Source organism: Rattus norvegicus, chromosome X (genome assembly GCF_021556685.1).
Source record: "Rattus norvegicus strain SHRSP/BbbUtx chromosome X, alternate assembly SHRSP_T2T, whole genome shotgun sequence".
NCBI lineage: Eukaryota > Metazoa > Chordata > Mammalia > Rodentia > Muridae > Rattus > Rattus norvegicus.
Genome location: NC_141554.1, coordinates 125,207,808 through 125,234,871, shown reverse-complemented (window position 1 = coordinate 125,234,871; position 27,064 = coordinate 125,207,808). Strand labels below are relative to the sequence as shown.

Here is a 27,064-nt window from a genome sequence, read left to right as displayed (position 1 = left end):
TGGAGTGATACTTTAGGAATGTGAGTCCTTAGTGGTTATCAAGTCAGTGGATTAGGAGTGAAGAGCTAGCTAGGCCTGGGATGCCCCCTGTAGTGCATCAAAATTCTCTCAAAGTCACAGCCAAACAAGCATGAAAAGAAGGCATTTCCTACATTAATCAGCAGTGGAATGGGAGGCGATATTCCCAGGGAGCTATCATGAAAAGTACAGGGAGGGGAACAGACCTCAGGGTCAGGGCTAGACTAAGGTTAAAGTGTAGCCTGCAATTGAATCCCCCATTTTAACCTAGACACTGGACTACCTACTCTGTGACCTGGGGAGAAAGGTAAGTCTAGATAATTTTTCAGTTAGGTTGTGCAGCATGGGCCACGATTGAGGTCAAGATGTAGCCTGAGAAAGTGGAATTCACAAGGGTAGGGATCCGTGGACAGAAAACTACTGCTGGATATCCACTTCTGTAAAGGAGAATTTGGCTGAACAAAGCTAATGGGACTTGGTTCCAGTCAGGCAGGTTGCCCTGACTTCCATTTGGTGTGGACAAGGGCTCTGGGTATCCAGAGTAGACATCAAGAGCGCTCGGTTATGTAAGAAACCTCGACTGACTGAACATGAGCTTCACTAAACCTGGACCAGGCAGGCACAAAAACTGGGAACTACAGACTCCAGGACTAGTCTCAAAGAGCTCAGGAGAGACTTGCAGAACTTGGTCCTTGAGTTTTCTGTCAGGACCAAGAATTCTAGGTGTCTGAAATTAGGGTTTTCTTCTCCATGAGCTCAGGCTAGAGGGGAATGAAAACATGCCGTCTAGCATTGTTGTTTTAGTGCAAACGCGCGTACACACAGAGATGGTGGTGGTGGTGGTGGTGGTGATGATGAATATTACATTAAAAAAGAAAATAGTTTCTGCTGTGCAGTTCAGAACATCAGTGTCCTGATGATATGTCCTTTCCATCAAAGCCCTCTGCCTGCTGAGACATTCCCTGTGCTCCTCTGCTTTCAGATGTGGTTTAGCAATAGGAGAGCCAAAGAGAGGCCTGTGAGAAGAAAGCAATGCCCAGGAGCATACCAGGTGTGATCCAGGACCTCATTTGCATGATGGACCCAGAGGAGCCCTAGGGTACCAAACGTCCAGGAGCCACCTGGAGATGGGCTGCATGATGTCACAGATGGGCCATTCACGAGGGGAAGTCACGTTTCTCTATCCGGACTGGTATCACAGTAGCAATAAAGATGAAAAGTTCACTGTATTTCTTTCTGAATGGGCAATGAACCTGCATACTGTCCCTAAGTAAGAGGCAAACAGATTGGCAAAGAGGTCTTCCTGCTTGAGGAGGCCGTCATACCTGTGTCACCTCCAGAGGCCCCTGCACATCACAGTAGTTTCTGTGGCTTCAGGTTATTTGCAGGGAATGAGGTTTGCACCTCTCACTAGTGATGCCCACACCCCTGTTCTGACCATGTCGGAGCAGAAATGTGTTCACAGAAGGCGCCCGTTGTCCCCAGTAGGCTGTTGGTGTGCTTTTAGCCAGAATTGCCTCCTTCCCATGCTCACCAGTTCAGTACAACCCTGGGTCTGCAACTTCTTCAAGGCCAGTCACAGGATTAAGGGGAGCAGGCAAGAATTTTCACATTGCCTGCCCTCTGCCTTCTCCCCAAGTCCTTTCAGTGGAGCACACATAACACTAAGAGCCACTGTGGAGCAGTCCTGCTGTCTCAAAAGGAATAAGAGACTCCCTTGTAGGCTGCAGGGAGGCTTGAGCTCTCTTGCCTCCTAACTCTGAAGCATGAAGCTCACTTTAGATTTCTGTTTAAGTATTTGATTCTAATCATTTCACAAATAGACCAAGGTATTTTATTCTCATTTACTTTTATAGCCTCTTATATAATTGGACAAGACCCCCACAATGCAGTGAATACCCACTATATTACACTCATGTGTTCACCCATCTTCTGGCTCCGGGTGACAGTCCTGCACCTTCCCTTGTCTTGTAGTCAGACATGAGCAGACGGTAGCCCCAGCCACGGTACTTGCTCACTTCCCATCCTGAGAGTACAGGCTGCTCCTAGACACTTAACTGTATTAACCCTTGTCACTTTTTCTACATCAGTGGATTAATTCCGAGTGAAGATACATGGGTTCCCTGGCAGTTTGGGAGGTGGGAGGAGGCAGGCAGTACAAAATCCAATGACGTAACACCAATTGAATAGTGGGAACACTGAGTGTCCACTACTAAAAAAGCCAAATGCATTGAAGAGTGAATGAGTGGAGTAAGTTACACAGTTAACGTTGATAAGGACAGAATGATCTCCAACTGAATTTGAGCAGCAGGAATGGTTGTTTGCCATATTGGACCAGAAAAATGATAAATAACGTAATAAATAAATTCCGGCAAAATTAATGATCTATAAAAATTTAAGAATTGTGTATGGAAATTTGTTTTTTAAGATTTCTTATATTTATTTTACGTGCGTGTGTGTGTGTGTATTTGTCTACATATGTGTCTGCGTACTATGAACATGATTTACCTCTGGAAGCCATAAGCAGGGATCAGATCCTATGGAAGGGGAGTTATAGACCACTGTTAGCCACCATACGAGTTTTGGCAATTAAACCCCAGTCCTCTGGAAGAGCTGCCAGTTCTCTTAACCACTGAGCCATCTCTCCAGCTGCTAGTACTATGAAGACTGAGGTTCCATTCCAACTATCTCTTGTCTTCCAGAAGATAGCACCTGTTATATATGTTTATTTGTGCTATGCTTGGTGGATTAAATTCAGACAAAAAAATTAAAGCCCTCCAGGACACACGAGATGTTTCAGTGGAAGAAAGTACTTGCTGCCAAGCCTGAAGACTGAGAGTTCTAGCTCCAGGACCCACATAGTGGAAGAAGAGAACCTTCTCCTGCAAGTTGTCCTCTGACTGACACATACATGCCCTGAACTCAAACACACACACACACACACACACACACACACACACACACACACACACACACGTCTATGATTTCAAGGTTATCTGGTCTACATAGCTTCAGGCTGGTCAAGGCTACATAGTGAGGTCCTGTTCAAAAAAAATTCTCTCTCTCTCTCTCTCTCTCTCTCTCTCTCTCTCTCTCTCTCTCTCAATTAAAATATCAAATAAAATATTTAAAGCTGAAGTACTTGAACTCAAAAAGAGGTAAGAGGTACTGCTGGTGGATTTAACTACCCCTAAACCACCTCAGAAATACATGCTGACTGCTGTTGCCAAATGTCTAGACTCGTGCCTCAGCGACAGGACAATCTTTTCTTAATTATTTAAAAGATAAGAATTGGCAGTGGGCATAATCCATTTCTTCAGGTACACTCATGGCCAGTCTCTCTCTTCATATGAATCTATCCCCAGATATGCGGCAAAGAAAGAAAGAAAGGAAATGGTGGCCCTTTTAGAACTCAGGACCACCAGCCTAGAGATGGCACCACCCACAATGGACTTGACCCTCCACACTGAAGCCTTATATAAGAGAAGCAGGCACACGTCTGGATCTCCCAGGTTTACTGCTAAATCTAGACTTCAAGTAGAAACTGAAGAAAAGAATGAAAGTGCTAACAAGTTGGAAAGAGAGTCTGGTAAGGGACCGAACTCTATCGTGCACTTTCCAGATCCCGAAAGCCAGAGCGCACAGCAATATTGGCTGCCTCACAGCGGAGTTCAACTAACTTCCTCTTAATCCAAAGGGCTTGGGGAGTGCTCATGCATTCTAATTGCATAACGCCTGGGCCTTTCATTCTTTGATCCAATATTCAAATGTTATGGTAATTTTAACCTGGAAAGTTTCTTGAGTGATGAGCTTAGTTTGCGTTTCTGGTGCTGTAATAAAACACAGACCAAAAGCCACTTGGAGAAAAGGGTTTACTTACTTGGCTGGTGACTTACAACTTATCCTCAGGGGAAGCCAAGGCAGGAACCTGGAGGCAGGAGCTGATGCATGTGGAGAAACGCAGTTTACTGGCTTGCCCTCCATGGCTTGCTCAGCCTGCTTTCTTATAGAACCCAGGACCACCAGCCTAGAGATGGCACTGCCCACAATAGACTTGGCCCTCTGCCACCCACATGAAACGATAATTAAGAAAATGCCCCACTGACATGCCACCAGGCCAATTTGATGATGGCTACCCCTCAGTTGAGGTTCCTTCTTTCCAAGTGACTTTCTGTCTTCCTTTTCTTTTACTTTTTGTTTTTGTTTTCTTTTGTTTTTCGAGACAGGGTTTCTCTGTGTAGCCCTGGCTGTTCTGAAACTCACCCTGCAGACCAAGCTAACCTCAGATTCACCCACTTGCCTCTGCCTCCCGAGTGCTGGAATTAAAGCTGTGTGCTACTACTGCCTGGCTTAAAATAATTTTTTTTGAAAAAAAAATGGCTAGTGAGGCTGGAATCCAAAGACTCATTTACTCAGTCAGTAGTACTTGATTTCTAGGGTTAAGGCTAACAGTGCAAGTTACTTTAATCCATAACAGTGGTTCTCAACCTTCCTAATGCTGTGCTGCTTTAATAACGTCCCCCATATTATGGTGACCCCTAACCATAAAATGATCTCATTGCTATTTCATAACTTTAAGTTTGCTACTGTTAAGAATCATATTGTAGGGGTTGGGGATTTAGCTCAGCGGTAGAGTGCTTGCCTAGCAAGGGCAAGGCCCTGGGTTCGGTCCTCAGCTCTGAAAAAAAAAGAATCATATTGTAAATGTCTGTATTTTCCGATGGTCTTAGGTGACCCCTGCTAAAGCATCATGACCCACGCACAGATTGAGAACCACGGGTCCACTAAAAGACATTTCTTATCAGAGCTGTTTTGGTAAAAGGAAAGAGTAAGCTAGAAAGAGAGTCAGGTGATGCCATTAGCTCTGCTTCTCAGTGCCCTCCCACAAGTGCAGTGATTAAAGGCCCTGCAGATCATATAAAAATGTTTCTAGACCAGTAGAGCAACATAGCCCCCCAACCCAAAACTGCACCCCAACACTACAAACCAGGATCACTGCCACACCTAACTCAGGATGCAAGCTAAGACCTCTGCTTTCATGGGCATTGAAGCCTCTGCGGGGGACCAAGAAACTAAAGATTGGGATCTGCTTTGTCAATTTACCCAGATAAGAGGCTCTAGAGGGCCTGAGCAAGGCAAACAGGACTCTGCAAGTCCTTGCTCTTCCTCCAGTCCCTTTGCCTTGATAAAAACCATTAGATTACATTCCTAAAGCTTGCTACCAAGGTCCAGTCCCTTATTTTGCCACTACCTCCTCCTGAGGCTGACCATCCAAGGTCCAGCTATCAAAGCATTGAAGTCCAGCAATAAGTAACCCCTTCTGGTTGCCCTAAAAACAAATGAACTCATCCTAACACAGGGGAGGGGGGAGGGGGAAGGAGGTTTCCCCTTTTACCTTTACAAACAGTCATTTGCCTATGAGTCACTATCCAGAGGCAGTCTTTGACCCTCCTGGGCAAATATTCCTTCCTACCCTCCCTTGCTCCCTTCCCCTTGTCCTTCCTCCTCTATCTCCTAGCTTTGTCTCTTATTCTCTGCCTACTGTCCATCTGGGGCAAATAAATCTCCTTTGTGCTAAGAACTTGGACTTGGGGTATCTCATGCTAATTTCGAGGTCCCTTCAAGTATTTCCTAGCTAGAGTGACCCACATGCCACCAATAAGAGTAAAGACAACGTTCTCATCTACTCTCAACCCTTTGGACCTGAGTGTCTCCAAAAGGCTCTCCAAACAACTCCCCGTAGTCTGCTTTTTAAACATCTTAGACCTGTGCTAAGAAAAGGGACCAATTGTCAGTCCATGTCACATTCAGTTCCACTGTGACACTGAAAGCTAATTAATATTAATGAACCTTGACCCTTGCTACCTTCAAATCTCCCAAAATATACACCACAATTCAAACGTTTAATAATCTACACTTATAGGAGAAAAACCAACTCTGAATATTGGGAGGGGGAAGCCTCAAACAGGAACATGATTTCTTTGGCACAAAAAATGTCAGTTTAGGGATGTATCAAAGAAAGGCACAGTAAAAACCTCAGGAACTGGGATAGTAAGAGGGTAGGGAACTTAACAGGGTTACTATTGGCCATCTGATAACTTATGGGAGTGAAGTGGAAACTTAAGGGTTCTTTGGAAAGTCAGTTGTGTTGGGTGGTGTTTTGCTGGGGTAAACACATACAGGAATGTTTTCTGGAGGAGGACACAGGTGAAAGGCTAAGGCAGACTCCTGACAGAATGTTTCGCTGAAGCAGACATTGGAGAAAGGATGTTCTGCTAAAGCGAGCCCATGAAAGGACATGTGATGAGGGATTATTTGCTAATGCCATGCATGCATTGGTCTACCTTACATGGCATAGTTGAACTACATTTTAAAGGGACGCCATACAGAGAAATGCACTAAAAAACTCCTAGTGGTGTACTGCAGTTTCTTGCTGCTTCCATGACTCAGGCTGATAATCAGAGTTACGTCAGCTGACACACATTGAGTTTTCTAAGACTCACACGCTGAGGCAAGACGTGCTGAAGCAAGACCCATGAAGGGCATGTGATATTTGGAGAGGGAGTATAATAGAACTGAACGGACGGTGGAGAAGGCTGAGCTTGGCTTGCAGGTAGAATGAGCTGTGCTGGTGTTGTGTCTTCACTGATCTTTGCTTCTCTTAGAGAGACACAGTCAAAAACTTTTCCTGATGTTCCTCTTGGCCCTGGTCTCTTCTCCTGCTGACTCATGTGGAGGCTGGGACCTGGTTGTCTCTATTACGTAGTGCCACCACTGCTGATCTGTGATTGCTCTTCCAACTCTACTGAACTGGAGTGCTGGTGTATTCATGGAGTGTTTATGAGTGGGTTGAGCTGCTGCTGCTGACCTGTGAACTGAACTGCCGATTTCCTGACAGTACACATGGGAGTTGCACCAAAGAACCATTTCTAAAGAGGTCCACTTCCCCCATATCCTTTCTTTTCCACTACCTCTGGTGGGCAGTGGGCTAGAAAGGAGGTTAAAGGGAAACAAGAATAGGGAGACAAAGTTTAGAACAGAGACTGAAGGAACACCCATTCAGAGCCTGCCCCACATGTGGCCCATACATATACAGCCATCCAATTAGACAAGATGGATGAAGCAAAGAAGTGCAGGCCGACAGGAGCTGGATGTAGATCTCTCCTGAGAGACACAGCCAGAATACAGCAAATACAGAGGCGAATGCCAGCAGCAAACCACTGAACTGAGAATAGGATCCCTGTTGAAGGAATCAGAGAAAGGACTGAAAGAGCTTGAAGGGGCTCGAGACCCCTTATGAACAACAATGCCAAGCAACCAGAGCTTCCAGGGACTAAGCCACTACCGAAAGACTATACATGGACTGACCCTGGACTCTGACCTCATAGGTAGCAATGAATAGCCTAGTAAGAGCACCAGTGGAAGGGGAAGCCCTTGGTCCTGCCAAGACTGAACCCCCAGTGAACGTGATTGTTGGGGGGAGGGTGGTAATGGGGGGAGGATGGGGAGGGGAACACCCATAGAGAAGGGGAGGGGGAGGGGTTAGGGGGATGTTGGCCCAGAAACCGGGAAAGGGAATTACAATCAAAATGTAAATAAGAAATACTCAAGTTAATAAAGATAAAAAAAAATAAAAAAAGAAAGGAGCTTAAACAGTTAAGAAGCATCATTAAAAGTAGGTTTTGAAAAAAATTAAACTTACACAGGAGTCCACAGTTACTCTTCCTTTGATAATTATACTTACATCCTCTCCTCAATGAAAGCATTTGAATATATTTAAAAGGTCCTATGTCTACTCCAGAGCCTGCTCCACACCTCTTGTTCAAGGAGGGTTTCATGAAGAATGGGGGGGTGCAATATAAGTGTCCAAAAGGGGTTGTTGATAGATTTTGATATTTTTCAGTTCACAATATTGGGTCTAAGGCCTTACACATCGAGGCAAGGACTGCATTCTGTGTTCTACCTTCAGCCCTCACAATATTAAAGCAATAAGAAATAAAGTTCCTCTAGGGAATGTAAACATGTCACTAGCATATAAACTTATATAATTACAGCTATGAACTTAAATGTATAATTAAGCCCTTTCTGCCTCTTATTGTAGGATTGGCTTAAGAGGAGGAGAGCTAAGTTTATGAAACAACAGAAGCTGTAAATACAGAGAGCTCCTCCTGCTACCCAGATCCCATTTCCCTGAAGACTTTGAAGAAGCCCTAGGGTGCTGCCCTTATCCAGAAGCCACATGCAAATAATACCAACACTGCCTTGTTACTACATTCTTATTCCCTTGCTGCTTGTATTCACAATAAAGTAGTAGACTCTCAGATTCTCTGTTTCAAGTGTCTTCTGGATTAGTAAAATAGATATCTAAGTTATCAAAGAAATATTTAAATAAAAAAGAATGTTCCCCTCCCGTGATGTGACAACACTGACTTCCAGTCAGCAGGCCCTGTACAGCCTTAAGCTTCCAAACATGGCATAGTTAGCTTGCATTGACTCCCACTTTCTTGTTTGACGCCCCCCATGTTGTGTGACAACGTTTTGCCTTGAGGAGATAAAACAAACATGTCTACTCAGCCCAGATAGAGAACACACTGTAGACCAAAGTACAGATAACACCAAAATCCAATTTGGTGAACCAAAGAATTTTGGGGGGTTACTTCCGGGAACAGAAATGACTCGAAAAGAGCTGTATCACCAAAGCCCACCACAGGATGGGTGACAGACAGCTCACAAAACTAAGAACCTGTAGCACACTGCACATCCTGCCAGCAGCTCACCATGTTGGAAGAGTGCCTCCTTTAGTCTAAACCCCCTCCAGGAAGCTCGACTGCTTTCTGCTTCTTCCAGGCAGTTGATCTGCTCTCATCTTCTTTGCAGGTCTGTTTGTCTGAGAGAATTCTTGGCAGCACAGCTCTACTGAAAGTCTTCTTTGCAGCATGGCTCTGTTTTCTATGGCAGAGAGGGACCCAGTCAATATTGTCAGTTTCTTGAAGCTATTTGGAGTTGTTTACCTTCCTGTTTAAGGAGCTTCCTTACCGGATGGAATGTTTTCATCTCAGAGGAAACTGTTCTTTTTTGTTGTTGTTTTTTTTTTGTTTTTTTTTTTGTTTTTTTTTGTTTTTTTGTTTTGTTTGTTTGTTTGTTTTTGTTTTGGAGCTGGGGACCGAACCCAGGGCCTTGTGCTTGATAGGCAAGCGTTCTACCACTGAGCTAAATCCCCAACCCCTCAGAGGAAACTGTTACACAGCATCCCACCCCTTCCCCCAGCTCTTACAGTCTTTCTGCCCCCTCTTCCACAATGATCTCCAAGCCTTGGAGAGGTTAACGATAGATGTCTACCTGTGGCTAAGAATATGCCACCATGCCATAGTGACAGTCACTTGTTCTTAGGAGCTTCACCATGATTATGAGTTGAGGCTGCTCACAGTGACCTATGAACATAAACACATGTTTAGAAGACATTTGACAGACACATCACATCCATATAAAAATAAGTATATGTTGCTTCCCTATTGTAACCTATGGCCTCCTCAGACACAGGTTTTTGTCCTGGATTACAGTAAAAGACATGAACTCCCTTTTGTGGAGTGGCCCTTAAATCCAAGTGGAAACCTGCTACACTTACCTATGATAGCTGAGCCACTATTAGATAAGCAGATAGATCCTCCTTAGTGTGTAGGTATTTCAGCAAGCAGGGTTCATAGCCAAGCAGGAATGCTGGTGACAGATCTCCACAAACAACCTGCATAGTGCCCCTTCTGGTGATATGAAATCTGGCACTACGCTTTCCCAATCATACTAGCCTATTGGGGGAGTTCGTGACTTGGCAAGCCATCTCACACACACCACACCACCCCAGCATAACCTTTTGCTGGAGGGAAACATGACCTCAGCAGGGGGTAGGGAGGAACTAGTGAACTATGATCTTCCTGAAGCTATTTTGAGTTCTTTGTCTTCTTTCTTAAGGGGTGTCTGTATAGAATGGAATATTTCAATGTCAGGAAACTGGTACACAACATCCTATCAGGCTCTCATCCTCTTCACCCTGCCCATATCACACCATAAGACGCAAGAGGAACAGGGCTGGTTCCTAAGGAGAGATAGTGTTTGTCCAGACAGAGCTAATTTTGCCCATAGCCCACAGTTCATTCCAGTTTTGGACACTGAAACTTCCAAAGGGTTGGACAGCAAGATTGCTGGACACTCACAATCCTCTTCTCTGCCCTCCCTTTCTTTGGCACATGAGACATTGGCCAGGAGTCAGGGTGAAGTCCTAGGGCTTCCACTGTAACATGACCATCCATCATCCCATCCAAAGGGAAGTTTCCTTCTCTCTTTTGTCTCCCACTCAGAGGCAGGAGGAATATTGTCCTTCCTCCTCAGAGCAGAGGCTGACTGGTACTCCTTAAGGGATCCTTCCAAAGTATCTAATTCTTATGGGTTCGAGAACAAATTAATCCTTAAAATCTTTTTGTTCACTCTTGTAAAAGTCTTATTAAGACTAGAGATGACATAAACATTCAAGAAACACTCATTTTTTATGTTTTTTGTGTCTACTCTTTTGCCTCTGTATGGCATCCATGAAACTGTCTAGAATCTTCCAAGGTCTCACGTGGTACAGAAGGACTGACTAGAAGTGGGATTTACATAGTTCCAAAGCCTATAGCATTCTAAGATCTTCATAGATATAAAAGTGGACATTCTTTTCTATTAGGGGCTGGAATTCCTCAGGATGTTCCTGATGAGATAGGCAATCCAAGCCCTCTGAACCAACTGCCATGCTCTGAGCCCTCACATGCAACAAAGAAAAAAATGCAAGGGAGGCACCAGCAGTTTAGGGGAGCAGAACTAGAGCCAGATTGGAGTTCTTTCCTAAGGTCCTAAAACCCAAGCAAACTAGAGAGGCAGGGGATTGAAACACCTTGTATACCAAGGAGGCTTTTATGACAAAACTATACCTTCACACAATCTTTGAAGCAAACATTATTAAATTTTAGAAATCACATCAGGCCCATTGCTCACTGCTTGACAAGAAAATGAGAAATAAGTGATAGAGCTGATAAGGTGAAATGGATATTGCTTGCTTTTTTTTAGTAGCCCAGACAGAGCTAAAACTCACTCTGCAACCAAGAATGACTTTGAAGTTATGATCTTTCTGCCTCACCTCATGAGGGCTTAGATTTCATACTGAAACACCCTGCTACTTCATGCAATTTAGGTGTTGTCAAAAATATTTAATCTCGGGGTTGGGGATTTAGCTTAGTGGTAGAGCGCTTGCCTAGCAAGCTCAAGGCCCTGGGTTTGGTCCCCAGCTCCGAAAAAAAAAGAGAAGAAAAAAATATTTAATCTCAATCTGGGGCTTCTACCCTGCCTCTGAGTATTCAGTTCCCAAATAAAAGACACACATCACCTTTATATTTATAATAAGCCTTAATCAAAACTAGAACTGGATAGATATCTAGATATCTACCCTCTATGCTATTATGTCTATTTCCATGCCAATAACCCCACTACATGATTTGCCATATTTTGTCTAGGCTACTCTTAAGTCCAATTACCCAGACCTCGTGGCCATTATTTTAAGAGTCTTGTCCCATGGCATCTTCTCCTCTCTCCACCCTTCTTTTTCTCCTCGTGCTCTCCTCAGATGCCCAGTCCGAGAACCCCAAACCCTGCCTATGTCTTTTCTGCCCAGCTATTAGCTGTTAGTGTCTTTATTTAACCAATAGTTTTAAATTAGGGAGCAAGGTCATATTGTACCTGTGGATTCTCTCCTTTCTGGGAGCACCAGGCCTTGGAGGGCACTATTTAGCATTACAATACAAGCATCATCAGACCACTATATTTGGGGTTCTCTAATCCAGGTTTCTATGAATGCTACACAAGGACTTGGTAAAATAAGCTACAACCGGTTGGGGATTTGGCTCAGTGGTAGAGCGCTTGCCTAGCAACCGCAAGGCCCTGGGTTCGGTCCCCAGCTCCGAAAAAAAGAAAAAAAAAAGCTACAACCTAGGCCCAGAAATGAGGGTCTTCCTAATTATTGCCCAAAAGATAGAAAAATATTCTTAGGGCCCTGGACACTTTGCCAAAAGTTTCGGTTTATACAGTCAAATAAATAAATAAAATTAAAATTAAAAATCAGGGAACATACAAGTGCAGATTTACTCATAAGGTAGTTATCAGAACTGTGAGGTAAGTCTTATCCTGGGACAACTCCAGCACCAGGGCTCCAGAATATTCCCACCCCAAACAAGAAGCTGCCTGGACCCATAATAGTACTTTAGGGCCCCTTCTATTTTAACCTGTTGGGAAAAGGTGGCTGCCATTGGATGAGACTAGCCACATGACAGTGAAGGGGCTGCTTGACTGATTGTTCTGGGATGGAGACCTGTGGGACAGTGAAAGACCCTGGTTCCTGGTTGAGGAGGTTTGAAACCCCAGTGAACCTGAGGGATGGTAGATGCTTCTCCTGACTCCCAGGAATTCAGGCCAGTCACTAGAACACAGCCCTCCATAGATTTGTGACCATCATTTACTTAAGGACAATGCCCCCAGCCTTCACTGGAATAGAATGTGACCATAGGTCACAGAGTCTCAAAACAGATCTCCATTATAATGAGGTACATAAAGGCCTGGAGGCTTAGCCAATGAATTTCCCTTCCCAGACATTCCTCCCTGCAAAAGGGACTTTATCTCATGCCAACTCTGAGAAGTGGGGTACGGTTTTACTCACCTACCTTCTGCCATGACAAGAAATGCTTTGAGACCATGGACTGCCTCTTTTCATGGGATCTGCCGTGGAGAGCCTCAGAGAAGGCCTTCGCATACAGAGCTGCTGTCTGAACTCCTGGAGACCTGCGCTGGCAGCTGCCACTAAGCTCAAGCCTACCTCTGCTGTCAGTTGTCAAGCCAAAGACTCCCTGTGAGACCAGCCGGAGCTCCCCACCTCTTTTCCCCCTCAGCCCCAGGCTAGATTCAGCAAGGGTGGGGTGAGGGAGCACTCTATTCTCAGTTCTTCCCGGCACTCCAGAGGCACCTGGATGCCCAAGAGCCAGAGAATCAGACTGCCAGAGACCCCAGAGCCAGCTCCAACTATGTCACATGCCTCAGACTGTATTTCCCCACCCCTAGGCTTCCAACAGCCTGCCACGGGCCTGGCTGCCGAGGCCTGGGGTAAGCACAGTCAAACTTCCTGCTTCCTGCCTTCCCAGTAGCTTAAGCCCTGTGGCAGTGGGGAGGCAGACCCCTACAATTAACCTACAGAGACCAAGGCATAAAAGCCTGCTCTTGACATTTTGACCTTCAAAAAGGACATTAGAAGTGTGTGTGTGTGTGTGTGTGTGTGTGTGTGTGTGTTCTAGAGAAACGTGAGGAAGCTCAGCCCACATATGACACTTCTCACAGCTTTTACCAGAACTTATCAAAGTTTGACTTACTATAGTCCTGTGTCCCGTCCCCACCCCTCTCCTCTCTGTCCAGCACCCAGTAGACCTGGCGAAGATGATTCCAGTAGATCTGTCTGCTGAGTCGGCAGGCCCTGCAATTCTGCCCAAACTCCTGTAAAGACAGAGTGTAGAAGCGTGATATACTGTGTGAAAGTCCAAAGGAAGAGCCTCCCAGATAAACCCATTAGCTTAATATCGGTCTGTGCCAAGTACCAGGGACCCGATGTGGAGAACTAGAGCAAGAGGTATTGTCCACACACTTCTGGAAGGCTTCCGGAGCTACTGGGGGATTTTTTTTTCTTACCCCGCCCCCAACCCTCGCAAATGGGTTCCCACAATGAACCCGCCAGCCCTTCCCTAGGAAAATAATTAAGCAAGGCCGGAGGACTCAGCTGAGATGCAAAGTGAAAGGTAGAAGGGACCTTTCAAGAGCCATGATTTCCTTCAAATAAATTCCTGCTCATTTTAGCGCCAATCTGCCCTCAGTTTCGCACCTCAGGGTCTCAGCGCATAGCAACAGGAGGGCAACCGGAAGCCGGGACTGTGCGCCCACAATTGGGTGCGTAGCCCCTTTTGGTTGAGACACTCTCCTCCCGGAACTGTAGGGGGCTCCAGCTCAGAGACTGAAGGCGCTCTCGGAACTACAAACCTCAAGGGACTTCGACAGCATTCCCGTCAGGGAGCATTGAAAGAGCTACCCACCCGTCTCGTGTGGGGCCTGAGGAGGAAAAATGGGAAGGTCAGTGCTTTCTAGGAGTGGTAGGTGGGCCACATCCATGAGGGAAGGAGTGTCCCTCGGAGCTGACAGAACAGGCGCCGCGCGCTACCAGCTTCGCCGTTCTTGACATCATGGCGACTTCGCACCTCACTAGGCCCTGTCACTCAGTCTTTGTTTCCTCAGTTTCAGGGTCTAGAGCACAGATGGTCTTGCCGGATGGAGAGGGAAGAAATGAGGAAGACAGCAGACAGGGCCAGCCTGGCTCGGAAGCCACAGCAGTGGGAGGGGATGAAGCAGAAGAATTAAGTGGACAAGGTGGGCGGCCTGTTCGCACCGCAGGCCTCATGGATAACCAAGAGGACAATGGCGCCACTGGCTGTGACCAGGAGAATGAGAAGCAGCCCAAGGAGCCAGTTCTCAAGGACATGGGGACTACCGAGGATGTGCAGTCTGCACCAGAGCTGGTAACCCGTATGCACCCTATGCCACTTAGAGTGTGTCGTGTAGAGCCGATTTCAGTTAGAGTTCCCCGGGTACAGCGTATACCACGTATGGTGCCCCAGGTACAGCCTGTACCACGTATGGTGCCCCGTGTACAGGCTAGGCCACCTATGGTGCCTCGTGTCCAGGCTATGCCACATATGGTGCCCCGTGTACAGCCTAGGCCACCTATGAGGCCCCATGTACAGCCTATGCCACCTATGGTGCCCCGTGTACAGCCTAGGCCACCTATGAGGCCCCGTGTACAGCCTGGGCCACCTATGAGGCCCCATGTACAGCCTATGCCACCTATGGTGCCCCGTGTACAGCCTAGGCCACCTATGGTGCCCCGTGTACAGCCTAGGCCACCTATGAGGCCCCGTGTACAGCCTATGCCACCTATGGTGCCCCGTGTACAGCCTAGGCCACCTATAAGACCCCATGTACAGCCTAGGCCACCTATGAGGCCCCACGTACAGCCTATGCCACGTATGGTGCCCCGTGTACAGCCTATGCCACCTATGAGGCCCCGTGTACAGCCTATGCCACGTATGGTGCCCCGTGTACAGCCTAGGCCACCTATGGTGCCCTGTGTACAGACTGTGCCATGTATAATGCCTCATGTACAGGTTATGCCACGTATGGTGCCTCATGTACAGCCTATGCCACCTATGGTGCCCCGTGGACAGCCTATTCCACATATGGTGCCCTCCGTACAGCCTATGCCACGTATAGTGCCCTGTAGACAGCCTGTGCCACCTATGGTGCCTCGTGGACAGCATATTCCACATATGGTGCCCTCTATACAGGCTATGTCACCTATAGTGCCCTGTGTACCGCCTATGCCACCTATGGTGCCTCATGTGCCGCCTATGCCACCTATGGTGCCCTGTGGACACCCTCTGCCACCTATGGTGTCCCATGTACAGCCTATGCCATCTATGGTGCCCTCTGTACCACCTATGCCACCTATAGTGCCTCATGTACCACCTATGCCACCTATGGTGCCCCGTGGACAGCCTATGCCACCTATGGTGCCCCGTGGACAGCCTATGTCCCCGATAGTGCCCCGTGGACAGCCTATGCCACGTATGGTGCCTAATGTACAGCCTATGCCACGTATGGTGCCCCATATACAGCCTATGTCACCTATGATACTGCGTGGACAGCCTCTTCCATGTATGGTGCCCTGTGGACAGCCTATGCCACGTATGGTGACCTATGTACAGGCTATGCCACCTATGGTGCCCTCTGTACAATTTATGCCCCCTCTGGTGCTCTCTGTACAGCCCATTCTGCCTATGGTTCCCTCTATACAACCTATGCCACCTATGGTGCCCCATGTACAGCCTATGCCACCTGTGGTGCCCCGTGGACAGTCTATGTCACGTATACGGCCCTGTGTAAAGCCTATGTCATGTATGGTGCCCCATGTACAAGCTATGCCATCTATGGTGCCCTCTGTACAGCCTTTACCCCCTATGGTGCCTTCTGTACAGCCTATGCCACCTATGGTGTCCTGTGGACAGCCTTTGACACCTGTGATGCCCTCTTTACAGCCTATGCCACCTATAATGCTCCATGTACAGCTTGTGCCAGGCACTAGGCCCCAAGTACAGCGTGTGACAGGCACAATGCCCCGTGTACAACCTATGCCAGGTATGGTACCCAATATACAGTCTGTGGCAGTACTGGTGCTTGAAGTACAGCTTATGCCATATACGGCACCCCATGTACAGCCTATGTCAGTAATAGTGACTGGTACACAGCCTATGCCCATCCCTGTGCCCCATGTACAGGCAGTGCCAATTAATAGGCCCTGGGCACAGCCCATGCCTATTCCTGTGCCTCACATACAGCCTATGCCTATTAGTAGGCCCAGGGCACAGCCCATGCCCATTCTGGCACCACATGCACAGCCTATACTAGTCATTGTGCTCTGGGCACAGTCTATTCCCATTCCTGTGCCCCATATACAGCCTATGTCACTCAGTAGGCCCTGGGCACAGCCTATGCCCATTCTTGTGCTCCATGCACAGCCTATGCTAGTCATTGTGCTCTGGACACAGCCCATGCCCATTCTGGCACCACATGCACAGACGATACTAGTCATTGTGCTCTGGGCACAGTCTATGCCCATTCTTGTGTCCCATATACAGCCTATGCCACTCAGTAGGCCCTGGGCACAAACTATGCCCATTCTTGTGCCCCATGCACAGCCTATGCTAGTCATTGTGCTCTGGGTACAGTCTGTGCCCATTCCTGTGCCCCATATACAGCCTATGTCACTTAGTAGGCCCCGGGCACAGCCTATGCCCGTTCCTGTGCCCCATGTACATTATATGACAGTCACTGTGCTCTGGGCACAGTCTATGCCCATTCCTGTGCCCCATGCACAGCCTATGCCAATCAGTAGGCCCTGGGCACAGCCTATGCCCATTCCTGTGCCTCAACCACAACCTATGACAGTCACTGTGCTTTGGGCACAGCCAATACCAGCTAAGTTGCCTAGAAGACCACATATGCCAATGCCTGCTGCTCAGCCTATGCCAGCCAGGGTAGCTTGTGAACATCCCATACCACTTCCAGTGCCCAGTGTGCAGTCTATGCCACATTCTGTGAGCAATATGCAGCCTGTGCCAGTTACAAGACCGCATACACAGCCTGTGCCAGTTACAAGACCGCATACACAGCCTGTGCCAGTTACAAGACCACATACACAGCCTGTGCCAGTTACAAGACCGCATACACAGCCTGTCCCAGTTGCAATGCACCAGGTACAATCTATGAGATTTACAGTACCTCCTGTACAGCCTCTGCCAGTTATGATGTCTAGTGTATGGCCTAGGCCAGTCGCAATGCCCCATGTTCATCCTGTGCCAGTTATGCCCTGTGTCCAGCCTATTCCAGTTTCAGCGTCCAATGTACAGCCTGAGCCAGTGCTGGTGCCTCGCCGCCATCTCCATGACAGATTTACAGACCCAGAGCTGCAGGAGCTGGAACGCGTTTTCCAGAGGAATCACTATCTCAGTGCTGAAGAAAGGTAAGCACATGGTGTGGCTTCAGTTCTCTGAGGAGGGAGCAAGCTGTTACAGAGAAGCCTCTGACTCTCTGGTAGCTGTCCTTCTCTTCATTCATTAGAAACTTCAAATTACATTTGAAGTGACTTTGTGGGGTTGTGGACGGTTTCTTCTTGGAGTTGGGGAGCTGTGGCTAACATTTGGAGGTCAGAGGACAGCTTGAAGGACTTGGCTCTCTCCTTCCAGGCTGTGTGTCCTGAGCTTGAAAATCAGTTCAGCAGGCTTGCCTCCAGCAAGAAGGTTTAGTCTGCCTCCATTTTGCCTTCTAGAACTAAGGCTAAAACTAAGAGAAGTGATCCAGCCTGCCAGACCCCAGGCTTGCTGTCCTAGGGTTCTGGGAAGGGAGTGGGAGCTATGCAGAAGGCAGTGAAGCCCTTCTCTGTGGTATCTACTTGGAGCAAGTTAAAAACTTTGTCACTGTCTGCTGATCTAAGTAAGGTCCTATTAGGACAGCCTCGGGACCCTGAGGTGTGGTAGGGATGAGATGGGGTGACAGTCAGTCAATGTGCTGATACATTTAATATCCTGTGTATTCCTTGTATAAACATGTCGGCAGCACCTTTCTCTTTACTGTCGTTTTTAGTGTTTTATGACAATTTAGTGCTCTGCCCAAAGAGAATTGTCCATAAAGATAAGCCCGTGTTGGGCACAGGCCTCTGCCTGTAATCTCATCACTGAGAAGGCCAAGCTTGGGCTAAGGTGGTGAGCTCCAGGAGGCCTGAGCTGCAGACAAGAAGCCTGAGGCAACTCAGAAAATTAATCTGTTCATCAATCCAGCCATGTCTGTACCCCACCTCTTGAAGGTGGAGGAAGGGAGGTCATTCATGGTCATTCCTAGTTTATGTAACTAAAACAGCCCACTCTCCAGGAGGTTCTTTCTGCTGCTGGTTTAGGCCTAGTTTTTGTTTTGTGTCTCTTTCCTTCTGATGGTGTTCTGCAGGGTCTCCCAGCTGTAGCAGGGGTAGCCTGGAACTTGCAGAGAACCCTTGTTTATGTCTCCCTCCTGCTGGGAACTCACAACTGTGTGGCCAGCACCTAGAGATTTTGTAACATTTCTTTTGTGTGTGGTGTGATTTATCATTTCATTAATCGGGACTCTTGAGGTGGCTCAGGACATAAAAGGTCATGAAGGCCTGGGACCCAGAGATAACCAAGTCCTTCAAGGCTTGCTCTGACCTTCACGAGTATACTGTGGCCACAAGCTGCAGCACAAATGCACATGCGAGCTCGCCCTCCCACAGTAAATGAAGCAGGGTAACATGCAGTTTTCCCGATCATCAGCACCCTGGACTTCTTTATGTGCACTGACTGTTAGGAGTCCTCGTATGAGTTCCCGGAAGCAATCCTCTTTCATTTGAGTTCATCCTTCCATCTTTGAGAGGGCCTCACACAGGTTTCTCACCTGTGCATTTGGTCCGTAGTTCTTGCTCTGTACTGCGCTCGTCGGACACAGCTTTAAGCTCCACCACAGCCAGTGCTACTGCATTTCTTCAGACTGGTTTATGCCTGCGTTCCTGTTTTTAAGTGTTTTATTAGATATGTGCTTAGAATTTGTGTCTACTGATAGCGCCTTGCTAACGAACTAAACTCACCTGCAGAAATTGAGTGTCCTAGAGGGTTGGACATTGAGACAAATATTTTCATAAATGTAAAGTGTCTTTTACATCCTTTACCGCATCTGTGGTACTAAATAATGAACATCTGCTCTTTTCCCTCATTTCAGAAAAGAGCTGGCAAGGGTGATGGGCGTGAGTGAGGCCAAAGTGCAGGTGAGTAAGACACAAAAAGGTGACAACACTGTCATTAAAGAACTTTCTTCATGTCTCTGATATAGTTGTCCTGTTACTGAAGGTATAGTGTTCCTTTTGTCTTACCGTACCTATTTTTTTATATTTCTTTTAAAGTCTCTCTCTCTCTCTCTCTCTCTCTCTCTCTCTCTCTCTCTCTCTCTCTCTCTCCCCCTCCGTGTGTGTGTGTGTCTGTGTTTGTGTGTGTGTGTGTGTGTGTGTGTGTGTGCGTGTGCCACATTTCTGTGTGTGCCTGTGGCTGTCAGAGGATTCTGGGTGTTCATAGTTGGAGTCATAGATCATCGTGACCAGGAAGCATGGTTTCTGGGAATGGATTTCAGACTCTTTGGAGTCATGGGTGCTGGTAATCTTTAGGCCATCTCTGCAGGTGCCCCAAAGTAACTTTCTGGAACTCTAGTCTTGTGGGTAGAAAAGAACTTCAGAAAGCTCTCTATGCCTACTGGGCACATTTCACAAGGAATATACCTTACGGGGGTAACTCACAGAAGAGCCCGTCACTGCGAGAGCTGATAAGCCCAAGAGGCACCTGTGGGAATGTGGAAAGGAGACATTCCAAATGCCTGGTCCTGTGGCTAGTGCCTAGTGAAGCCATGAAGATAACCACACCCATCATTATAGTCTCGGGAGTGCATCTGCACTGCCCAAGGGGGTGATAAGTATCTGCAGAGGGCTCCACCGGAGAGACAGAGAAACCAGGTGTGCATTTTGCTGGAGCCAGAAGTCTGGGGGCCTCTCACATTCTAGGCAAGCCCTACACCCTCTACCAGCCCTTCAGCCCCTCACAGAATTAGAACAGTGAGACACCAGGTTCTTCTGAGCAAGACAATATTAATATGTTATATTGATATAAATTACAGAGGGCCACTATTGTTACACGATGTGCTTTCTGATTACAGTCCTGCTTACTATTCAGAATAAATCCCTCTTCCCTCTCACTGTAGAGATGGTTTAAGAAGAGGAGAGAACACTTCAGGAGAGAACAAAGTCAGTCAGGTGGTGCTCCTCCTGGGAATACTCCACCTCTCTCTGAAGATGGCGCAGGAGCCCTAGTGTACCACCCTTGACCTAGAGCCACTGGCAGACGCCTGCTTTCTTCCACCAACATGTTATTGCCTCTTTATCCCCTAAGCACTTGTATTTGAAATAAATAGATTCTCTGTTTATTTGCTTCCTGTGTCTTCTGGATTAGTACGGCATGCGTGGCAATTATTGAGAAAATGACATTTAAATAAAAGACAAGGCCTCCTTGTGTGGGGTGATGTTGCTGAGTGACCACAGTAGCCATTTAATGTCCCAGAAGATTGTCACCTGTCACAGTGAGTTTGCATTGACCCATACATTGCTTTGTCCTCCTAGCACAATTTTCCCCCAGATGAGCTGACACTTTAAAAGGTATATTTCGGGGTTGGGGATTTAGTTCAGCAGTAGAGCGCTTGCCTAGCATGGGCAAGGCCCTGGGTTTGGTCCCCAGCTCCGAAAAAAAGAGAAAAAAAAAACAAAAAAGAACAAAAATAAAAGGTATATTTCTAAATTTTACAGTTATCAAGGTTTCAGAAACACTCTAATTCTTAAAATACTTTTCCACTCTTGTAATTTCTTAAACAGTCCCTGATAAAAGTAAACACCACTTAAAATTCCAAGAAATACCTAGCGCACTCTTATTATTCTGTCCATAGTTCTGGCTCTGGGTAGCAATCATTCAACTGTCACTTTGTAGAGTTACCAACGGTGCAAAGGCAGCACTGTGTAGGAGCTGGAAGTCTTTTGACCCTTTATCTTAGTGCTCGGGTGATTGAACTAATCCTACAGCGGATTTACCCACCTGGGCAGAGCTGGAAGGCCTCAGGACCTGCTCCATCAGACTGATGTCCCTGCCGCTGACACTCACCTCTCTTCTCAGACCCCTCACTTCCTCACCTCACATGCTGCACATGACTCAATTCCAAATAGATCAAGGAGCTCAACATAAGACCTGATTCCTCAAACCTGATAAAGGAGAATGTGGGCAATATGGTTCACCACCCTAGATTGGAAAGGTTTTCCTCAACTGGGCCCTGGTGGTAAGGGCATTGACCAATGGGACCGCAGAGGTGAAAAGCTTTAGCACAATGAAGGAAAATATCCTTCTGATAAAGAGACGGCATACAGAATGGGGGAGGGGATCTTTACCAACTGTAATTCCTTCAAAAAGTTGGTGTCTAGAATATACAAAGAACCAAAAAAATTAAACAGCAGGAAAACAAACACCCCAGTTAAACATTGGGGCTTGAATTAAATAGGGAGTACTCACAGGGGCCCTTGCATATATGAACTTACTAGCTGGGATTGCTTATAAAAGGCCTGCACAGGAACAGGTCAGCCAGAATCCTAGTACAAATAGGGGAAGGTCTCATGAATTTCCACCCAAATGGAAAAGCTGGCCTTTGATGGCTACTGGGGGAAGGAGGCTCACTGATCTTCCATCGTAAGGCCGTGAGGAGGTTATCCATCTCCAGTAATTGTCTTACATCCATGCACACACAGAAAGCAAAAAGGAGAGTGAATGGGTTGTAAAAAAAATTTTTTTGAAGAGAGTAGTAGTAAGGAAGTGGGGTGGTAACTGTAGAAAAGAGAATGTGGGGTGAATTTAATCATACTGCATTATATACGTGAATGCAATGCTCAAACACTAAAAATAGACAAAAAGTAAATCAAGTCGGCCTCTCACTGCTTGACAGGAAAATAGAGGAATGAGAATTGGTAAAAGGAAATGAATGCCTTATTTTTTAGACATAAACTCACTCACTAGTCGAGATGTTCAGATAGCAGGCACCAAGGCACTGGGACACCATGCTTGCTTCCTCAGTGCTCCAGAGAAACCAGGTATGGCTTTATACATGTTACATAAAGACTCTGCAAACTGAACTACATCTCCACCCAGAAATGTATGTCTTTACTATTTTGGCCAGACCAGAGAGAAAAATTCTCCTATTCTTGACACTTTGACAAGAACAATGTCAGGATTTACAGCGAAGAGGGAAGAAAAAAGTAGGTAAGAGAAACATGTAGACTTTGTCGTGAGGTAGTTATCAGAACTATGAGGTAAGTCTTATCCTGGGAGAAGTACTCCAGCACCAGGGCTCCAGAATATTCCCACCCCAAACAAGGAACTGCCTGGAAACATAATAGTACTGTATGGCCTTCTATTTTAGGGGCATGAGGTGAAGAACTCTGGGAGGGGGAGACCTGAAAGGAACCTGAAAAGCAACTTTTGGAATTTGTATAGAGTGACCAGAATGTGTTGAAAAATGTGGCTGCCTTGGGACAAGTCTGACCACATTCCAGTGAAGGGGCTGCTTGACTGACAGTTCCGGGATGAAGCTCGTGGCATAAAAGGCCAAGGCTCTTGACATCTTGATTGTTCAGAGGAGACAGTAGAAAGTGTGTGTCTGTGTGTCTGTGTGTCTGTGTGTGTCTGTGTGTCTGTGTGTGTCTGTATGTGTGTGTCTGTGTGTGCGTGTGTTCAAGACAAACATGAGGAAGTTCAGCACAGGTATGACACTCCTCACAGCTTTTTCCAGCACTGGTGAAAGCTTGAGAATACTGCTAAACTTCTCCCCAGTAGTCCTGTCATAGATGAGCCCTCTGATCTGTCTGCTGCACCATCGGGCTCTGCAATTCTGCCCAAACCCCTGTAAAAGCAGAGTGTGGAAGCACAGTAGACTACGTGTGCTTCACTTTCTCTGAAAGTCCAAAGGAAGAGCCTCCCAGAGAAACCCATTAGCTTAATATTGGTCTGTGCCAAGTACCAGGGACCCAATGTGGAGAACTAGACCAAGAGGTATTGTCCACATACTTCTGCAAGGCCTCCAGAGCTACTGGGAGATTTTTTCTTAGTTACCCACCCACCCCCACCCCCACCCCCGCAAGTAGGTTCCCGCAATGAACCGCCATCCCTTTCCTAGGAAGATAATTAAGCAAGGCCGGAGGACTCAGCTGAGATGCGAAGTGGTAGGCCCCTTCTACACCTTACTTTTCAAGGGCCATGATTTCCTTTAAATATTTCCTGCTCATTGCAGCTCCAATCTGCCCTCAGTTTCACAATCTAGGGTCTCAGCCCATAGCAACAGGAGGACAACCAGAAGCAGGACTTGTGCGCCCATGATTAGATACTCTACTCACTCGGCCAGAATCTAGCCCTTGCTGGTTGAGATGCTCAGCTTTTCAGAACTGTAGGGGGCTCCAGTCCAGACTATGCAGAGACACAAGGGACAGCAAGCCACAAGCCGCGTTCACAGCTTTCGGAACATGGAGCATCAAAAGTGGGACCTGAGAAAAATGTGAATGGTCCGTGAGTGCTGGGAATGGTGGGTTCGTGATGCCCATGAAGGGAGGAGCATCCCACAGGCGCCGTGTGCCACGGGTTTCGCTGTGACTCCATGGCACCTCTGTACCAGCCTAGGCCCTGACAACTGATATTTTCCATTTCCCCACTTAAGGTGTGAAGGCACTGATTGATGGTCTTGCTGGCCGGAGAGAGAAAAAATGGCGAACAGAGTGGACTAGTCTGGGTCAGGAGCTGCAGCAGCAGAATTAACTGGACTAGGTGGGCCGGCTGCTGGGCCTCATGGATAACAGGAACCAAGAGGACCACGGCACCACAGGCTGTGACCAGGAGAATGAGAAGCAGCTAGAGGAGCCAGTCCCCCATTACATGGAGGATTTGGAAAGTGTGAAGCCTGTGCCGGGACAGTGGTCCTGTGTTAATTCTGTGAGAGTGTTGGTGCCTGAATGCCACTGTCGGCAGCACGGGTTCCCCCTGCTGCAGCTACAAGAGCTAGAGAGCATTTTGCAGCGCAATCACTACATCAGCAGTACAAAAGCTTAAGTAGATTGCCTAGATTGATTCAGTTAGTTGGGGAAATGAAGTAGTACACAGAGAGCTTCTCTGCCCTCCTGGTCCCCTCCTTGTCCACCTTTTATTATGTTTTTAAATGTACTTCTTTAATTTCTTTTATTTAACCCCCCCCCCCCGTCTGTGTGTGCGTGTGGGTATGTGCTGTGTTTCTGTGTACTTGTTCACAAGACTGCACGCCTGGAGGCTAGATGACAACTTATGGGAGTTGTTGAGTTGTTTCTTTGTTTGCATCATGGGGGCCCCGGCTTTTGAACGCAGGCATGCAAGCAAGCACCTTTTCCTCTGAACTATCTTGCTACAGTAGTGAGTACCAGGCCAGCCTCAGCACAGAGTGGAAGGCCATTTTTAAAACATTAAAATAAATAAAATAAAATAAAATAAAATAAAATAAAAACAGCAACAGCAACAGCAACAGCAACAACAACAACAAAAACCAAGCTGAATGAGAATGAGGAAGTACATGTCTATAATCCCAGTACTTGGCCAGTAGATCAGAAGTTCAAGTTATCTGAGGTAATGCACTCCAGGTCAGCCCCTTCTCTGTTAGGCATTTGTGTTGCAATTGAAGTCATATTCCACCATACATTTTTTGTTTGTCTGTCTGTCTGTCTGTCTGTCTGTCTGTCTGTCTGTTTTTTCTGGCAGGGGTTGAGGTGTGTGCACCGTGTAGCATGGCTTCCCTGGAACTTGCCGGGAGTTTGTGCCTCAGCTTCGAATCATGCAAGGAATCCAGAACTGTGCGGTCAGTGTTGTGAGGTTTTCTAATCCTGATTTCCTGTCTGGTGTGACTTCTAATATTTCTTTACCTGGAGTAGAAGAGGCAGATTGGAGTACCTCGTGTGTTAATTGAATAGTAAAAGGTGTTGGATGCTTTCCCTTAAGCTTCTTTATTGGAGCTTCCTTTTATCCTGACAAAACACTTCAGGCAGCTTTGTTCCTGTTGGCATTTGTTTTGTTAGCTCTTCCCTTGTTTTGTGTTGTTTTGTTTGAAGTAGGGTCTCCTGTACCACTGTCACCAGCATTAGGAACATTTCTTTTGGGGTTTTTACTGTCTTCACTAGTGCTTTTAAAATTGCTTATTAGAGACATGCTTAGGTTTGCCTATTTATTAATGGTAGCTTGGTAATAAAATAATATTATCTGTGGCACATTTGCTCTAACCACCTCAAAATTCTCAAGGTGAATATCAGAGAAAGGAGAGAATCAGACAAACCTTTTGAAACAATGATAAGGGGTTGGGGATTTAGCTCAGTGGTAGAGCGCTTGCCTAGCAAGCACAAGGCCCTGGGTTTGGTCCCCAGCTCTGAAAAAAAGAAAAGAAAAAAAATAAAACAATGATAAAGTATCTTTCTTGTATTTTATTTCACATATCCATAATTGCAAATGCTGTCTTCCATTTCTACCTTTAGAAAACATCTGGTGATATCCATGGGTGTGAGTAAAGCCAGAGTGCAGGTCAGTCCACACCAAAAAGTCATTAGTTAGGACAGCCATTCTAGAACCTGCTTTATCTGTAGGTCCTTTTGGTTCTCTGAGTTGAATTGTGTTACCTTTGAGAACATTTTCAAACCATGTTTCAAAATGACTTTTTAAAGATTTATCTCTAGTTTTTTAATGTGTTTGCGTGTGTGTGTGTGTGTGTGTGTGTGTGTGTGTGTGTGTGTGTACATTTGTGCATGCCACATGTATGTGGCTGCTCTAGGAAGCCAGGAAAGGGGATATATTTCATGGAACTGGAAGTACACATATTTATGAGCAGCCCAAATGGATCTCAGGGGCTAAACTCAAGTCCTCTACAAGAGCAGCAAGCATTAACACTAAACCATCACTCTAAACCAATCAAAATGGTTTTTGAGATTTGTAGTCCTTGTGAGTAGAAAATGGAATAAGAAAGCCCTACCAATCAGAAATGGCTCATTTCCAGAAAACACATAACTTCTTAAGGAACAAAGAATTGTGTCAAGCTTATTTTCACTAAGTACATATATAATACACATACATGTATCCTATAGGTAAGTCGTTATATGCATTTTAACTTAGAAAGTGTGTATACATTATATGTAAAGTAGTTGTATTATATAGAGAGATATGTAGGATATATGCATACACACATTAAAAATTATATATACATGTATAAATATACATATATAAATATATATAGGCTAATATTCTTTTATTTGTTGTTCTTTTGTTCGGAGCTGGGGACCGAACCCAGGGCCTTGCGCTTCCTAAGTAAGCGCTCTACCACTGAGCTAAATCCCCAGCCCCTAGGCTAATATTCTTCTCTCTCTCTCTCTCTCTCTCTCTCTCTCTCTCTCTGTGTGTGTGTGTGTGTGTGTGTGTGTGTGTGTGTGTGTGTGTGTGTGTGTGTTCTCTGTGTAGCCCTCCCTGTCCTGAACTCACTCTGTAGACCAGGTTGGCCTCCAACTCACAGAGATCCTCCTGCCTCTGTTCCCAGTGCTGGGATTAAAGTTGTGTACCACCACCACCTGGCCAAGGATAGTGTTCTTTAGAAACACTTTCTCTTGGGGGGGGTCATACTCTGCATGTGATATATGAATTATTCAAATTACTATATCTAGAGGACCCAAAAACTATTAATGAAAACTAATCATGAA

At 46.3% G+C, this 27,064-nt stretch overlaps 1 protein-coding gene across 1 annotated transcript; it reads left to right on the top strand.

Moving 5' to 3' along the window:
• Positions 1-1,000: 1,000 nt before the first annotated feature.
• Rhoxf7 (Rhox homeobox family member 7) lies at positions 1,001-20,745 on the top strand (the record flags this gene model as incomplete). Its single annotated transcript, NM_001393802.1, is given in 5 exon segments — positions 1,001-1,031; positions 1,034-1,071; positions 17,571-17,704; positions 19,465-19,510; positions 20,491-20,745. Coding segments are annotated over 5 exon segments (372 nt in total), but the record flags the coding sequence as incomplete, so codon positions are not given.
• Between the last annotated feature and the right edge of the window lie 6,319 nt (positions 20,746-27,064).